Raw genomic sequence first — 17,991 nt, 5'->3', positions numbered from 1 at the left:
TTAGCTCAGGACCGGGACAAGTGGCGTACTAGAAGAGAGGCCTATGCTCAGCAGTGGGCGATAAAGGGCTGATATGATGATGATGATGATGATGATTACGTCGATTCATCTTCTAAAATAAAGTCAAATTCTCCCGCCGCGTGTCTCTGTGTTCGCGAGAAACTGTAGTGATTCTTGAGGAAATTTTAAGTGTATAATTTGTTATGGCTCCTCTACACGATGGGCCAGCGCCGGCCACTCCAAGGGACGCATTTATGCGTTGGAGGGAGCAAGTGATATTGCTATCTCGTTTTACCGAATGGCTGCGTCCCTTAGAGTGGCCGGCGCTAGCCCATCGTGTCTCGTCATCGACGTCATCGAAGCCTGGACAGGTATCTAATAACTAAACTAAAACTACAAATTCCCCAATTAAACATTGTATTTAAATTGTGTTTTCACTCGAATACATTATTTATAGGGCAACAGCTTGGGCTACGTATTGTTGGCCTGAATATAACTGGTGCATCAAGTCATTACAAAGTCTGTATCAGAAAAACAAAGTTATTTGTGGGAGGCATTTTGAAAATGCCTCCTACAATGACTCAGAGAGGACACGGCTGAGTAAGTATGCAGTACCAGGCACCAACGAATTTGTGGTCACTACATTAAGAAAATTGAGGTCAACAATATCAGCTACTGCAATTGTACAACAGGTAAATATTATTTTAATTATAATGACAGGTTTTACAAGTCATAATTTAAAAATATCATTTGAAATTAGGCTATCTATTGTGCTAATTCCACACGGAACGAGCCGCCCCGTGAGGAATTCGCCGTGCAAAGCAGCTCGGCCGGTAGAAGTGAGATGAACGTCTGGGTTACTGTCAAAGCCATTTTATACAACATGTTTTAGGGCATTTGTCAGGAGGGCCATTTTTTCGTGTCCGGGGCAATAAATGATTGAATTTACTGTTCAATAAATCTGAATTAATTTAGGCATGTTCTTCAGCCTATATATGTCTGGGACACTATCAAATTATATATTTATTATTTATATAATACAAGAAAAAAATTCAAATGCGCAAAACAATGTTTGGTGGGAGTGCCCATTTGGAATGCCCAAGATGGGGCATTATATCGGAGTCATATATGGGTATTCACGCATAAGGTATTAGTTAACTTGTCATATTCTTTATATCAAGGCACCCTAGGTTAGGTTTTTTATAATGTGTTTATACTTGTTTTTTGTTGTTTTTTATGTGTTTTTGTATTTTACTTTTATATTCATGTTATAAATGACCTAGCCTAAGAAGAAAAATAAATAAATGAAAAAATCATAATCTCTAATATTTTAAAACCTATAAGGTTCTAATGGAAGACTCCACTACCAATATTTTTATTATATTTAGGCTAGATTTTAGGAAATAAAGTCGCATATCAAATAAGTAAAAAAAAATATGGCGCCGAAGTCAGGCACCGAAGGTCATCTCTGAGAATCGCCCTTTATTTTACATATTAATAGAATTAGGCCAAGAAAAGTCTACAACAATTTTGAAAGCATATATACATTATACGCAGTGCAATTTACCTATACGTCATCATTTCATAGAAGTTTGACGTTTAAAATAACACTTGCACTGCCATCAAAATCGCTGCAGACTTTTCCTAACCTAACTCTAGACATAATACCTAATTACAATGATTTTTAGCTTAATGCCTCAGAGGATTCTCCGGAAGCCGGTTGTTTAATACCATGCCCAGTTCTGCGGGACACTGGCAGTGTTAATGCACCGTTGCCTGATCTAGACACGCGGCAGCGTGTCAAGCCAAGTTCAAGCAAAGGAACTGGCTAGCCAGCGCCAAGTGTAATATTACACGAACCACTTGGTGCCACTTTTGACCCTTCTATAACTCAAAACATCTTTAACGTAAACACATAAAACTACGTGTGTTTAATTATATCCATAAGGACATCTAGAAGCCCAAATTTCATGAAGCTAGCTCAAACGGTTATAAAGATATGAAGGTCAAAAAGTCGTAAATTTTAAGACTGACTGACATACCTATAGTACCTAAACCTAACCTACTTCCAGATGACCTAGAAGGATGAAATTTGGAATCCAGCTCAGTTATTGTGTGAAAGCGTAGGAAAAAATCTAAAAATTAAAAAAAGTTATAAAATAGGGGGGGTCCCCATACAAAAAAACCATTTTTTATTGTGACTGACATATAAGTACCTAAACCTAACCTACTTCCAGATGACCTAGAAGGATGAAATTTGGAATCCAGCTCAGTTATTGTGTGAAAGCGTAGGAAAAAATCTAAAAATTAAAAAAAGTTATAAAATAGGGGGGGTCCCCATACAAAAAAACCATTTTTTATTGTGACTGACATATAAGTACCTAAACCTAACCTACTTCCAGATAACCTAGAAGGATGAAATTTGGAATCCAGCTCGGTTATTGTGTGTAAGCGTAGGAAAAAATCAAAAAACAAAAAAAAGTTAATAAATAGGGGGGGTTCCCATACAAATTTCTTTTTTATTGTGACTGACATATAGTACCTAAACCTAACCTACTTCCAGATGACCTAGAAGGATGAAATTTGGAATCCAGCTCGGTTATTGTGTGTAAGCGTAGGAAAAAATCTAAAATCAAAAAAAAATTAAAAATAGGGGGGGTCCCCATACAAATTTCTTTTTTATTGTGACTGACATATAGTACCTAAACCTAACCTACTTCCAGATGACCTAGAAGGATGAAATTTCGAATCCAGCTCGGTAATTGTGTGTAATCGTAGGAAAAATCTAAAAATAAAAAAAGTGAAAAAATAGGGGGGGTCCCCATACAAAAAACCTGTAATACGCGCTAAACAACCGGCCAACGGTGTGTCGTTGGCGGCGCGCGGCACCACATAATTAATACAAAGAACAGAAGTAAAAAACATGCAGCGGAAACACAAGAAAAAACATTAAATCTCAATACCTGCCTAGTTTTCTTTACAAAAAGTATTGATATCCCATCAAAAACATAAATGTAAAAAAGGAGAGCCAAGTTCAATACAAAAATTATGCTTGGCTGTGGGGTTCGCCGCAAAAAGAATGGAGATCTAAATGAGTACCAAGTTCTATGCAAAATCCAAATATGTATTTATAGGAACAAAATAACATTATAAACAAGTATTAAACTCTATTTCTTTGCTTTATTGGATACCTATAACAATTGCTGTTATTTAAAAAAATGTGAGATCTTAAAGTAGGTTAGATTTGGCTTGGCCAGGTTTTATCAGAATTACAATATATATAAAATGATTGATATAATGAAAACTGGCCAAGTCAAATCTAACCTACTTTAAGATCTCACATTTTTTTAAATAACAGCAATTGTTATAGGTATCCAATAAAGCAAAGAAATAGAGTTTAATACTTGTTTATAATGTTATTTTGTTCCTATAAATACATATTTGGATTTTGCATAGAACTTGGTACTCATTTAGATCTCCATTCTTTTTGCGGCGAACCCCACAGCCAAGCATAATTTTTGTATTGAACTTGGCTCTCCTTTTTTACATTTATGTTTTTGATGGGATATAATAAACGCCACCCAACTCCCCACTTTAATGGTATGTTTATAATTATGTATATAACTAATATGTCAATTTGATAAAAAAAAGGAATATGTAAACAGCTTCAGTACATGGATTTTTTTAAGTACATACCTACAAAAAAATATTCGTAAATGTATAGCCAATTTCAACTTCAAAGGCTACATATCTCGTATTGAGAAAACTTAAACATTTTAAGCCCTCACAGGTGGATTCTGCGGTAGCTGGTTGCTCCACAGACCCAGCCAGTCTGCAGGGCTTAGATGAGACCCTGCCCGGTACTGCTGCTGAACCAGCTACAATAATAGTATGTTTAATTAATTGCATACCTACCTATTAATACCAATAAACAGCACTGATAGGTAACATAACGATCAGCTGCCTGATAATGAAATTAGTGAGAGTATAACGCCAGCGTCATGTCATGTCACATCACTAGGTCAGCCAACTTAAATAAACGGCACTAACACAAGTGACGCCAAACTAAGACAGCATAGCTGAGCGAGCTAGAACTCTAGTCTTATCAGCTCGCCCTACCCTACTCCAATGAGATGAGCACCTTACAGAGTTCACCTTATCGCAGAACAAGCACCTAGCAGTAGCCCTAATAAGCTCCAGCATGCCCTGTTATGAGAAGCCTGAGTAGGTATGTTTGACGCAGCGCTACCTGTGTAAAAAAAAGTTATTTTAATTCAATATTAAGTACCTACATCGTTAATGTTTATAATATTCGTAAATTTATAGCCAGTTTCAACTTCAAAGGCTACATATCTCGTATTGAGAAAACTTAAAAATTTGAAACCCTCACAGGTGGATTCTGCGGTAGCTGGTTGCTCCACAGACCCAGCCAGTCTGCAGGGCTTAGATGAGACCCTGCCCGGTACTGCTGCTGAACCAGCTACAATAATAGTATGTTTAATTAATTGCATACCTACCTATTAATACCAATAAACAGCACTGATAGGTAACAGAACGATCAGCGGCCTGAAAATAAAATTAGTGAGAGTATAACGCTAGCGTCATGTCATGTCACATCACTAGGTCAGCGAACTTAAATAAACGGCACTAACACAAGTGACGCCAAACTAAGACAGCATAGCTGAGCGAGCTAGAACTCCAGTCTTATCAGCTCGCCCTATCCTACTCCAATGAGATGAGCACCTTACAGACTGAGCACCTTATCGCAGAACAAGCACCTAGCAGTAGCCCCAATAAGCTCCAGCATGCCTTATGTTATGAGTAGCCTGAGTAGGTATATTTGACGCGGCGCTAATTAGGTACAGTCAGCAGCAATAGTGGCTAAGCGGGCGAGGTGTTCAAAATGATCTTGACGTGACTTTATTGTTAAGAGAATAAGAGCGCGTCCAGTTAATTTTGAACACCCCGCCCGCTTAGCAACTTCTGCTGCTGACTGTACATCCTAAATGTTCATGTGTGTGTATATATTATGTTGCACTAATTATATTTATGTTATCTTTTTAGAATTCATCTGCTGAAATAATATCAAACAAAACCAAGAAGCAGAAACGGGATGGAATATTAAAACGTATAAATAAAACCAAACTGCGCCAACTGTCGGACACTGAAAAAAAGATGTACAAAATTTACAGAAGTAAACTAAAAACTATACAAAGATTAAAGAAAAAAATAGAAGGAAATAAAATTAACCATATTGAGAACATAAGCAATAACGAATCAGTCCGGCGCTTATTCAATTTAAATTTAAGTAACTCGTTTGCTGTATTGCTCGAGAGCCAACTTCTAAATTGCCAAAGACCCAAGCAAGGCAGACGGTATAATTTAGACCAAAAATTACTGGCCTTAACTTTATACAAAAAATCACCATCTTGTTACCGTCTGCTTACACGAATTTTTTCATTGCCATGCCCGTCCACATTGAATAAATTGCTAAATAAGGTCCCTATGCAGCCGGGAATCAACCAACAGGTCTTTGCTGGATTGAAATCAATGGCCGAACAATTTGCAGACGATGAAAAAAACTGTACCCTTGTATTCGATGAAATGGCAATTAGAAAACATCTGAATTACAACGCGCGATTAGATTGTGTTGATGGCTTTCAAGACCATGGAACCAACCACGGAAGAAACGAGATAATTGCTTGCAACACTTTAGTATTCATGTTATGTGGTCTAAGAAAAGCGTGGAAACAACCTGTGGCTTTTTATTTTTCGGGTAAATCATCGACCGCAGACAAGCTCTCGGTATTAATTCAAGAGGTAGGTTTTGACCTGACAATACATACGATTTAAACATGCAAGTGCATGTTAATATAAGTATTTATATTGAACCGATTTTAAAATTCCAAAAAGAGAGAGGGTTTTTAACCCAGTTAATTCGATCGTCAGGCAGTCAGGACATGCACTTGTATAAAAATAGAGTACAATAAGTACAAGTTTTCTGTTTGACCCAATGGTTGACTGGTAGGGAATGCCTCAAGGCATTAAGTCCGCCATTTGTACATTTTGTTATCGTGCAATAAAGTTTAAAATAAAAAATATATATATTTTCAATACATGCTTCAGTCGGACACAATTTTTTAATTACAATGTGATATATTTTAGGTACTTACAGAATGCTTTCGGAATGGACTGAATGTCGTAGCAACCATCTGTGATATGAGCTCCGTAAATGTAAAAGCGTTGCGTTCCCTTGGTGCAACTGCCGAGACACCATATTTCACTCACGATGGCAGAGAAATTGTTACAATAGCGGACCCTCCTCATCTTCTAAAATGTCTAAGAAATATGTTCATGGCGCATGACATTGAAATTCCCGTAGATTTTCAAGCCGATGGAAACATCACAACAGGTGTCTACAAAGTATTTAATTGCACATAGTCGTAAATAGTTATTTGTTTTACAAGGGGGCAAAGTTGTTGTTTAACCGCTCGTGCTAATATTGATACCCGAGCAAGCCAAAGATTCCAAAATTGAACCACGAGCGTAGCGAGTGGTTCGAAAAATGGAATCTTGAGCGCTGCGAGGGTTTCAAAGCACGAGGGTTAAACAAAATTTGCCCCCGAGTGAAACACAAAATTTTTCACCACACCAACCCGAAGCAAATATTAAATGTAAAAAATCAAATCCAAATAATGAATGTTATTAAATATTTATCATCCAAAATCATCATTTAAAAGTCAATTCTACCAGCAAACATAAGAAAACAACTCAAAATTTGCATTTGAATACTTTGCCTCACATGTGGATAAAATGCAACTTTGCTATTCGTTTTTGAAGTGCAAAGTAATTTTTTCTGAGCTGGTGTGGTGCAGATTTTATTAATTGACTATTCTTTTCCATTTTGAAGTTATTTAAAAATATAGTAGAAAAATTACTGTTCCCGTTAACCTGAGATACAGATTAAATTGTGATTGTAAGCCTTAGGGTTCATTTAAACCAGCGGTCGGCAACCAGCGGCCCGCCAACCTCTCGCTTGCGGCCCGCGAGCCTCCCTGGCTATTTTTTATGTAGTACTGAAGAACGACAATGTCTGCTAAAGTCACAAATATTACCAAAGTGCGGCCCGCGTCATCTCCGTTAACTACTATGTGGTCCTTGACTGCTAAAAGGTTGCCGGCCGCTGATTTAAACAGTGCGAGAACTCGCATGCGAGTTTAATTACATTGCGCTATTTGATCAGTCGGCTGAATTGTTATAACCTCAATAGTCCGCAATGTATAAGGTGAACCAGGATCTATTGAGGGTGCGCCATGTTACGGAAATTTGTTGGTACTAATTTCTAGCAATGGCAACAATTTTAATAATAGACAACATCTAGCCTCTATGATAGTTGTCAATATTGACAATGTAAACATTGCTTTGTCTAGTTTCGTGTAAATTATTATTAGACTGCAATAATCATGCCGAAAGTTTTAGATTTTACAGAGAAAAAAGTTGTAAATAGTGTATATAGTTATTTATTGGAAAAAAAACGTGCGGGAGAGAAATTTCTTCCATTAGAAAACATAACGAAATTAGCATCTGAATTGACGGGTAAGTTTCAAACTTATGGACAAATGTCACTATAGTCAGGTCGTTACGATTTGGTTGATGTCTTGTAATAATTTGATTTGTGTATTAGGTGTATCGCATGCATCGGTATCACGGATTGCTAGCGAAGGGCGTAAGGGCGGAATTAAACGACCAAACCTAAAAAAAAGAAAACAAAAAAAGAAAATAGATTTGGATGATTTTGATTTATGTGTCATACGTCGTAAAATTCACGAATTTTATAGCGTAAAAAAAGAAATACCAACAATAAAAAAATTGTGGACTGTTTTAAAAGAAGACATAAATTTCCCAGGGGGTAGAGAATCATTAAGACTGTTATTGCACAAGATGGGGTACAAATTCAAAAAATGCCGAAGCCAGAGACAAATTTTATAGAAAGATTTGATATTGTTGCTTGGCGTGAAAAATACTTAAATGAAATTGACAGCATTCGACGAAAAAACCGACCTATAGTATATTTAGATGAATCATTTATACATACGTCTATAAATTATAACAAATGCTGGCAAAGTAATGAGGAACCGGGTGTGGCAGAAACTGTATCGACAGGAAAAAGATTTATAATGGTACATGCTGGAGGTGCCACAGGTTTTGTTCCAAACGCATTGTTGTTATATAATGACAAAGAAAAAAAAAGTGACTACCACGAGTCCATGAATAAAGATAATTTTAAAAAGTGGGTCACAGAAAAACTTATTCCCAATCTCGACAAAAATTCCTGTGTTGTCATGGACAACGCAAGATATCATTCTTTTCAGGTCAATAAAGCACCTAACACTCAATGGAAGAAGGGAACAATTGTCAAATGGCTCGATGACAATAATATTAGCTATCCGCGAAAAGCAACTATAGCCACTTTGCTAGTTATCGTGAGGAAAAATAAACCCGATCCTAAATATGAAATTGACGAACTATTAAACGCTCATGGCCATACTGTGATTCGATTACCACCGTATCATTGTGACTTCAACCCCATCGAAATGATATGGGGCATAGTCAAAAATAAAGTTGCATCGAAAAATGTCGCACATGGCGGAGAAGGTTTTTTAGATTTAGTGAAAAGCAGTTTTCAGGTACCACCACTTTCATTTCACATTAAATGTAGGCATTAAGTGCTTACTATGCTAGCTTAGTAATCGGGAGATGATAGCTAGCCATACACGCACGGATTTGTCCGCCAGATGTGTCCGACAGATCTGTCCGGCGGACACATCCGTCCATGTGTGGCGAGAATTGAGCACGGATTTGTCTGCCAGACGTCCGTCCGCTGTCTCTTTTAGACGCACCTAATGACTTTTTTAACTGCACGATTGTTTCGCATCCTTAATAACTTTTAAAAGTGCTTTTCTTTTTAAGGAAATAACTGCTGAAACATGGAAAAAATGTTGCGATCATGTAATAAAAGTCGAAAATGACTACAGGAAGTCAGATCATGCAATTGATTCCTTTATAGAAAAATTTGTTATTGAGGTCGGGTCTGATTCTAGCAGCGAGTCTAGTCAGTCAGAGTCAGAATACGATTCAGATTTCTTAATGACTGAAGAATATTTAGATCCCGATTTTGAGTTTAATGTTGAGAACGAGTCAAATTCCTTGATGACTGAAGAATATTTAGATCCCGATTTCAACTATGCTGAATAGAACATATTTGGTACGTTAAATAATTTTATTTGTAAAATTATCTACCTATATAAATTCTTACTTATAACTCTTGCGTTACTTATTGACTTTACGCTATTCATTTTATCCAAATCGAGTCAGCCATTTAAGCGTCAAAACCGAATAAATATCCAAACATCAAACTTCACACTTATTAAAGTTGTCGGAATAAAACAAAAATCATCTGCCAATTTCCATTGTCCCCACTATACAAATTGTTGCTATATAAAATTCAAAACGAGCGCCCTCTTGACAATACTCCCAAAGTTCTGGTTTGCCTATAACTTAAATGCATGTGAGTTCACGCGCCGTTTAAATGAGCCCTTAGTTACATAAATAGTAGGTATGTTAAATTGTTCGAGTTCCTCACGAGCACGTTTTATTCATATCTTAAAAAATAAATTTACAGGTACAGCTAAATGGGCGCACATAAAACAGTTTTATGATAGCGACAATCAAAATCCCCACTTCGTGTACGCACCTGCCCTGACTGAAAAACACATAAATCCTAACGCCAAGCAAAAAATGCGGGTCAAACTTGCTGCTCAAGTGTTTAGCCATTCTGTAACGGCTGGTATTTTAGCTAAAATAGCTACAAGTAAGTATTTATCCCATCAAAAACAATATTTGAAATGAGAGCCAAGTTCAATATTAAGAATAGTCGTCGTTGTTGACTTCGCCGGGAAAAGAATTGAGATCTATATGGATGCCAAGTTCTAGTTTGCTTTAGGTGTAATTAAAGTTCAGAATCTGACTTGGCTGTGAAATATGTTTATGTTTAATAGATTCTGAGTTACGTAGGGGTTAAAAGTGGCTCCAAATTGTTCGTGTACTATCTATAACACACGGCCGCTGCGTCGCCAGGGGGCCAACCGCGAAAAGCTAAATTCGCAAATTGCGGGGATCTTTCTCTTTTACTTTGATTAAGACGTAATTAGAGTGACAGAGAAAAATGCCCGCAATTGACGAACTTCGATTTTCGCTGTTATAGCCCAGGCGGCCTAGCACGGTCGCGTTTTTATCCCTTGTCACCATGCCTGTCACGTTCTAACATGTATGTAAGTGCGAAAGGGACGCGCATAGTAATAGTCGATAAAAATGGAACCGTGCTGCGCCCGCAGTTCTTTTTTCTGTTGAACTTGGCTTGACACGCTGCCGCGTGTCTAGATACAAATAAATAATTTATTATATAATCAAGCAAGCAAGCAAGCTAAGTTATTAGCAATTAGGTAAGTCCGGTTTCCTCAAGATGTTTCCCTCACCGAAAAGCGACACAAGGGATTTTCATGACCAATTTCATCCCGAGCGACAATTCGTCAGGTGGGTCCTTAACTCCTTACCCACCTTACATTCCGGCGATGTGTAATGTAATGATAATGACCCCTTGTGAATGTCAGTTGCCGCTCAATACAATACAATACAATACCATTTATTTCTCTCATATAAGCTTACAGTAGTTTACCAATTCGCTTACACGGTAAAATAGAAGATAAGACACATTAACAAATTATAAATTCAAAGAAGTAAAAACTCAAATACAGTGAAAACAAGACAAATAGAATTAGGAAACAGATAGGAAAACAAATACAAATAGTGGCATAGCCTTAAACGAAGGTAAAAATTTAATATTAACTACCAAGTTCGGTGATTGGTCCACCCGTTTTTAGGGTTCCGTACCCAAAGGGTAAAACGGGACCCTATTACTAAGACTTCGCTGTCCGTCCGTCCATCCGTCCGTCCGTCTGTCAGTTGAAATTTTCACAGATGATGTATTTCTGTTGCCGCTCTAACAACAAATACTAAAAACAGAATAAAATAAAGATTTAAATGGGGCTCCCATACAACAAACGTGATTTTTGACCAAAGTTAAGCAACGTCGGGAGTGGTCAGTACTTGGATGGGTGACCGTATTTTTGTTTGCTTTTTTTTGTTTTTTTTTTTTTGCATTATGGTACGGAACCCTTCGTGCGCGAGTCCGACTCGCACTTGCCCGGTTTTTTTAATTTGTCTAAAAATCTTTTCTTAGTATAAAGACGTAAAAAGCGCTGCGAAGGTGCTCCCTTAGTCCCTCATGCTGTAATGTACTTAAATGTACTGTATGATACTTACTAATAGCCCCCGTTTGGCTTGTTCTGTCTGATAGAATGGTTAGGTTGGTGGTGCATGGTCCGACATACTCTTAGCCGATTTTTGTTTTATTAATGATGTAACTTTGCTAATGTATTTGAAATGGCGTTATTATTTTTATATATAATAAACTATTAGAAAAATATAAATAGTGACGCCTATTTCAATTAACTTAATAAAGTTTCATGATTATAAATAGGACGGTGACACTAGTTAATATTAACAACTGAGAATTATTCCATTAATGTACTACATAATATTCCTCGATGATCATTGATTATTACCAGCGTAGGTATAGAATTATATAAGGAATACAATTTTGTTTCAGACGAACTGCCCCCAGAAGCTCGCGCAACGGCGTTCTTGCTCAAGAAGTTTGATGACTTATTTGACGCACTTAATGCAAATTCACAGGACCTAAGACGTGGAAAGAAATATAGTACAAACCTCACTACTCGTAGTCCCCATTTAGAGTATTTGGCTGAAATGAAAAATATTGTCACAGATATGAAATTTTTGAACGCTAGAAATCCGCCATCGCAATCTGGATGGGTTCAAACGATTACTGCAGTGGAAAGGCTCTGGATAAACCTCAAAAAAATTGGAATTAGGTCCCTATCCACTCGACGGTTAAACCAGGACCCTATTGAGAATTTTTTTGGGTGCGTTAGGTATAATTGTGGCTCAAATTATAACCCGACAACATCACAGTTTATAGCGGGGTTTAAAACCGCCATAATTACAAATCTGAAAAACTATAGTAATAACAAAAACTGTGAGGATGACGGCGCAATTCTGTCCAATAATATGAAAAGCTTTTTGACGACGCCTGACGCTCAGAACGTAAACATCTATGAATACGACGTTACTGATGACGACCAAACCGAGGTACATCCCGATGACACAAGTGACGAAATAGAAGCACTGTGCTCTGAGGCACAAGCATGCGCTTATGTGTGCGGATTCATTATAAAAAAAATGAATACTAGCTGTAATACGTGTAACGCTCTATTGACGTCAAATCCTGGAAGTGAGACCGTGCACATATTTACGGAATTAAAAGAATACAGCCAAACTAAAACAAGTTTAAAATATGCAAGCAAGTTTAAATCTTGTAAGAGCAGTTGAAAGGGCAGCAGGTTGCTGTAAGTCCTTTCTTAATGAAAATTTACACCTGGATAAGATACGAGAATTGACTGTCATGATTCTCCACACAGAAAGTAAGGCATGGTTCGATTTTTTAAAGGTATGTCCTGAACATTACAAAATGAATATCGATGATATTTTGCATCACGTGTTCATGATAACAATTAAACGTCATATTATTCTAAAAAATAGAGAGTTGTCGGAAGAGGCAAATAAAAACGCTTTAAAAAGAAAATTAAGTATTTTAAAAAATAAATAAAAGCCTTAGATAAATTATAGTTGGTAAAACCAAATTTGACAGTAGGTAATTCTCCTCGCGTTATCCGGCATTTTGCCACGGCTCGTGTCCGCCTGGGGTCCGCTTGACAACTAATCCCAAGAATTGACGTAGGCACTAGTTTTTACGAATTTGTCAGTAGGTAAATAAGAACTAAAAAACTATATTCATCCTTTTTTTTGGGTGCAAGTACTAGTGTAAGACAAAGATAGTATGATTCTTTCTTTCTTTTTTTCTTTCTATCTATGTTTGAAATGAGCCATGCAGTCCTTTGACAAAGTATTAAGCATCATGCTCTTTGGCATCCCACAGTGCTTTTCGGCATTTTATACGTAACAAAAATGAATGCTCATGAAAGGTACAAAATCGTGGTACCTATAACCTATAGGTATAAATTTCGTACTAATTAACTTAAACTAAACTAATTAGTCGGATTTAAACTATCGTGAGACATATACAAACATTAAGCTAATATTAGGTACATTACACGGAAAATTGGCGATCAAAAAGATTATTTACTTACTTGCTTACTTAGTCTTGTATGGCGGTCCAATCTTAGTGAGAACCTAAGTTTGAAGGGCACTTTTCAATAACACGGTCTTATTTTTACCCGTATTTTATATTTACCCCACTGGACCCTACAGATTTGTTGGAGAACTTAATGCTGGTGATGAAATCTGGTCTAATGAATTAGGTTAATAGTAGTTAATAATTAATTGTAAACTGATTTCAACACCCTTTTGTGAAGTATATTATATTTTATCAGTCAAAACCTTAGTGACAGGACTTATGGACCGATCTAGTACCTAATTACCTACTGTCGATAAGATATTGTTCCGAGAGGTGTATTATGCCCTTCATATGCGAAAAAACCCTATACATAGACAAATACTAAACAGTGTACAGTCAGCAACAACTATTGCTGCTGACTGTACATGTCGTAACTAAGGATTCCTAGTTGACATGGGTTACATTTTAAGAAAAACTTAAAATAGGTTAAACCTGTATATTAAATATCTTAATAAGTATCTATAATTTTATATACACTATAAGGTTTAGTTAGATAATTCAATGTTGTTCTTGATTTCATGACATGGCACGCGATGTGATCGCTCCAATATTTTATAATTGAACGTCCCTTTGTAAATACATAATTATATCTTCTAATTAACTTAATATGCCTTTTATTTAAATGAAGGGATAAAGTCACAAATAAGAGATAATAGCTTGTACTTGTGGTATTCTCATATTTCATGTTTCGTGTTATTTAGCTAATGCAATATTTAACAGCCGCATTTAGCGACCTGTGGTGTTGTTGAATTCTTGAATATATATAATAATTTCTTTAAACACTATACAGTCCGCCATTCTAGTTGAATTTGTGTTTTCATTTCAAATAATATTTCTGACTTCTATGATCCTATTAAACAGTAAGTTCAATAAGGACATAAATATTCATAAAACCGTTATAGTGGAACTAATATTAGACTATTTTCTAAGGAAGTATATTCTGTAATTTGCTGTTTTCTGCAAATTGTGTTTTTGGAATCAAGAATAATCAAGATTACAAGCTCTTCGGTCCTAATAGGACCAAAAATATGTCCAGGTTTATTAAAATAACTGTTTTTATGTTCTATATTTCAAGAACATCAAAATCTAGACAATAATATCCTATTAGGACAGTAAGACACTTGTACTTTTGATTAAATTCTAACAATATTACAAACGAAACAAAAAATACAAAAAGAAATTCCCTCGCCGGGATTCGAACCCAGAAATATTAGCTTCCTGAACTGGATTACTGCCAATACCCGCTAGGCTAAACGGGTTGTCAATTTTAGTTACAATGGTATCCTACCAGAGCGCTAGTAGTATAAACGAACTTTTGAAGGGGACATTTTTTTGTATGGAGTTATCGTTCTTCTCCTAGTGAGTATTATATTCTTTGATATATACCTACCTAAATAATATAAGAAAAGTAATGTCTTCGAGTTTGACAGCTGTGTAGACAGCTCTGTACGTTGCTATAAGTGTGTTGTAACCAGATTGACAAACCTGAACTTATGACAGCTAACAACCACATTGCTAAATTATGGAACCGTACAGCATACGTACAGCGCTGTCTACAATAGCTGTCAACTTGTAAGCACAAGTTTTCGTTATACTTCACTCACTTCTGGAAACAACTCTTTGCGAGGTCGATTTTAGAGGTACTTTCATTTCTATTATATTTGTAGCGTATAAACATGTAGGTATGTTAAATAAAATGTTTCACCCCGCTAACAGGTGATGCTAAGCAACCACATTTTTAGGTGCACGTAATGAGAAAGAGTACAAAAGAAAAGACTTTAAGTATATAAGGCATTTTTTAATTAACAAACAAAAGAATAATGATAAATAAAAATGTGTAGGGTCGAGCAATTAACAAAAGTACACTGGCGAAATTACCTAGCGTAAACTTAAGCAGCTAGCTTATGTTTGTTTATTATATAATTTATGGTCTCTAATTAGCTGCTAAGGTAAGGTGTCTAAGGTATATCAGAATATAAAGGATATCAAGGGGCCCACTGATTACCATTCCGCCGAACGATATCGGCCTGTCAGTTATTCGGGAATTCGAAAATTCTGTCAAATTTTGCGGTTAACTGACACTGACAGGCTGATATCGTCCAGCGAACTGGCAATCCTTTAGAATTGCCTACTTACTATCAGCTGTAGTTACCTCAAGTACACACCGTATCTCTAAGCTTAATAACCTAATCTTAATAATAAACTGAAATAGGTGTCATTCACTAAAGAAAAAGTGACGAAGACCAAAAATAAAGTTAAAATAAGAGTTTTGTTCATGAAACTTATACAGGTGCGTGTCTTATGAGTTCGGTAGTCATTACACGTTCACTAACGTTATAACTTATAAATGTTACAATATTGTAATATGTCACATAGTGTCATGTCAGGCTGCCAAACGACGAGAATAAATAAACATTTTTCTGACAGTATTATAACTTTCATATTGACAATTTTCGCCCGGCTTTATAACTATTTCGATGGAGTGGGCTGTCACCTGTGAACTATATACCTAAATAACCAATAATACCTCTGAAAATAGGTTTATATACCTACCGTTTGATCATTAATTATTATATATAGCGAGCGAACAATTCTAACATACGGGATATCAAGATAGGTGAACGTTTATGCCTTGTGGGGAATTACGAAAATGGTTATAGATATACAATATGGTATCAGCTTAGAAATAAGTACCTAACGTTGTATCTATTCGTACCTACACATCAGACCAGCTGTCATCTATCTAGATGACAGATCTAGGTCTCCACTAACCCGGGGTTAACCGGTGAAACCTGGAATTACCAAGGTTACCTACCATTATCAGTACAATTTGACCCTGGGTTAACGGTTTAACCTGTCAACTCCGGGTTAGTGGGATAGTGCAAGTGGCGCGTGTTATAATTTTGGTTAGTATACTTTTAAAGTTATGTTAATAAAAGGCTTTAACTGGCAGCCACAACGCACAGCGCAGTTTGTTCGATTTAGTTTTAAATTTTAAAAAATCTATATCGCATCTTCCGCAAATCGACTGCTCGTAAAGCGGTAACTGAATATACCTACAAAGTAATACGAGTTATATTTTAGTAGGTATTTTATTTCTCTGTCCGTTAGCGCAGTTTCAACAATTTGGATAAACTAGCTAATTTGTATAACGTAATCTGGGAGACCGAGCTTTGCTCCGAAAACATATAAAAACTGAACAATGCGCGTTTTCCCAGAGATATGACATAGCTAGATCGATTAATCGCCCCCGAAAACCTCCATATAGCAAATTTCATCAAAATCGTTAGAGCCGTTTCCGAGATACCCGAAATAAATATAATTTTAAGCCACTCTTCTTCTTCTTCCTCGCGTTATCCCGGCATTTCGCCACGGCTCATGAGAGCCTGGGGTCCGCTTGACAATTAATCCCAAGATTTGACGATGGCACTAGTTTTTACGAAAGCGACTGCCATCTGACCTTACAACCCAGAGGGTAAACTAGGCCTTAATGGAATTAGTCCGGTTTCCTCACGATGTTTTCCTTCACCGAAAAGCGACTGGTAAATATCAAATGATATTTCGTACATAAGTTCCGAAAAACTTATTGGTACGAGCCGGGGTTTGAACCCGCGATCTCCAGATTACAAGTCGCACGCTCTCACCGCTAGGTGCTCGGCTCTCGCCACTATAAACACGAAATATTTTTTGACGAGAAGTAAGCAAAGTATACTGTCATTAATGATTAACAACAAACGCTGAGGTTTCATAATTAGTACCCACCTGTAGTAATCCATATCGAAGCTCGATGTCCAAAAAGAAGTATTCCTTGGCGTAGGGTGGTCGCTGCGGCGTGGCGTTCACCTGGGGGTTCTGCATGCCGGGGGGGCCGAGCGACACCGGGTGCGGGAGCACTGGCGGCTGCGCGCCCGGCACCACCGGCGTTGACTCCTGGAGACAACACAAGCTTATTATTGGGAGAGCAAAAAACGTGATTTTTGGGTCTTTTTCGATTTGTTGACCAGCGGACTCATTCGCGACGGGTAGATCTCCCAGATCTCCTTCTAGATAATATACGTATATGTATACAACAACAATTATTTAAATTAATTTAAAAAATAAATGAGGCCGTACATTTCACACACTCATCATAATTATTTACAACGTACAAACGCTAGCACTGAATGTGTTAAGGTGACGTTCGGATACATGAACTGAATATGAATTGAATCCACTCATTATCAAAGAAAGTGTCAGACATAGCATGGCGGAACTGTAATGCAGCTGCGGTTGACATCCAAATGTCACCTCTCATTTGTTGTTTTAGAAGCTGTGATTATAAAAACATTTTGCATATTCTGAACTGATAAACATTCAGCTGTCTACCTGTTATGGTTTTTGAGATAGGGCCCGCTAACCGCATACACAGATGAGCAAACAAGTATTCTGTTTGTCCCTTCGGATATGAGACATACAAACACATTTAATTCCTGAATCTTTGAAAGTAAGTATACTGTTGACAAAATCCGGACACATTCGAACCATATCATGCTCTATTATTTTTAAAGCTTTCCGCTGTCAATGAATACTACTTATTTAAGCTTCCATCTAAAATTATA

The 17,991-nt window shown here is 36.8% G+C and overlaps 1 protein-coding gene across 1 annotated transcript in view; it reads right to left on the bottom strand.

The window, feature by feature from the left end:
- Window positions 1-17,991, bottom strand: part of LOC134678670 (SCY1-like protein 2) — a 132,696-nt gene that overhangs the window by 34,348 nt on the left and 80,357 nt on the right. The window contains exon 4 of the mRNA XM_063537316.1: window positions 17,156-17,323. Within this exon, the coding sequence (XP_063393386.1) occupies window positions 17,156-17,323 (168 nt within the window). The remainder of the gene's footprint in view (window positions 1-17,155; window positions 17,324-17,991) is intronic.

The sequence above is a fragment of the Cydia fagiglandana genome, chromosome Z, assembly GCF_963556715.1.
Source record: "Cydia fagiglandana chromosome Z, ilCydFagi1.1, whole genome shotgun sequence".
Lineage (NCBI taxonomy): Eukaryota > Metazoa > Arthropoda > Insecta > Lepidoptera > Tortricidae > Cydia > Cydia fagiglandana.
This window is presented reverse-complemented; position numbering and strand designations above follow the sequence as displayed.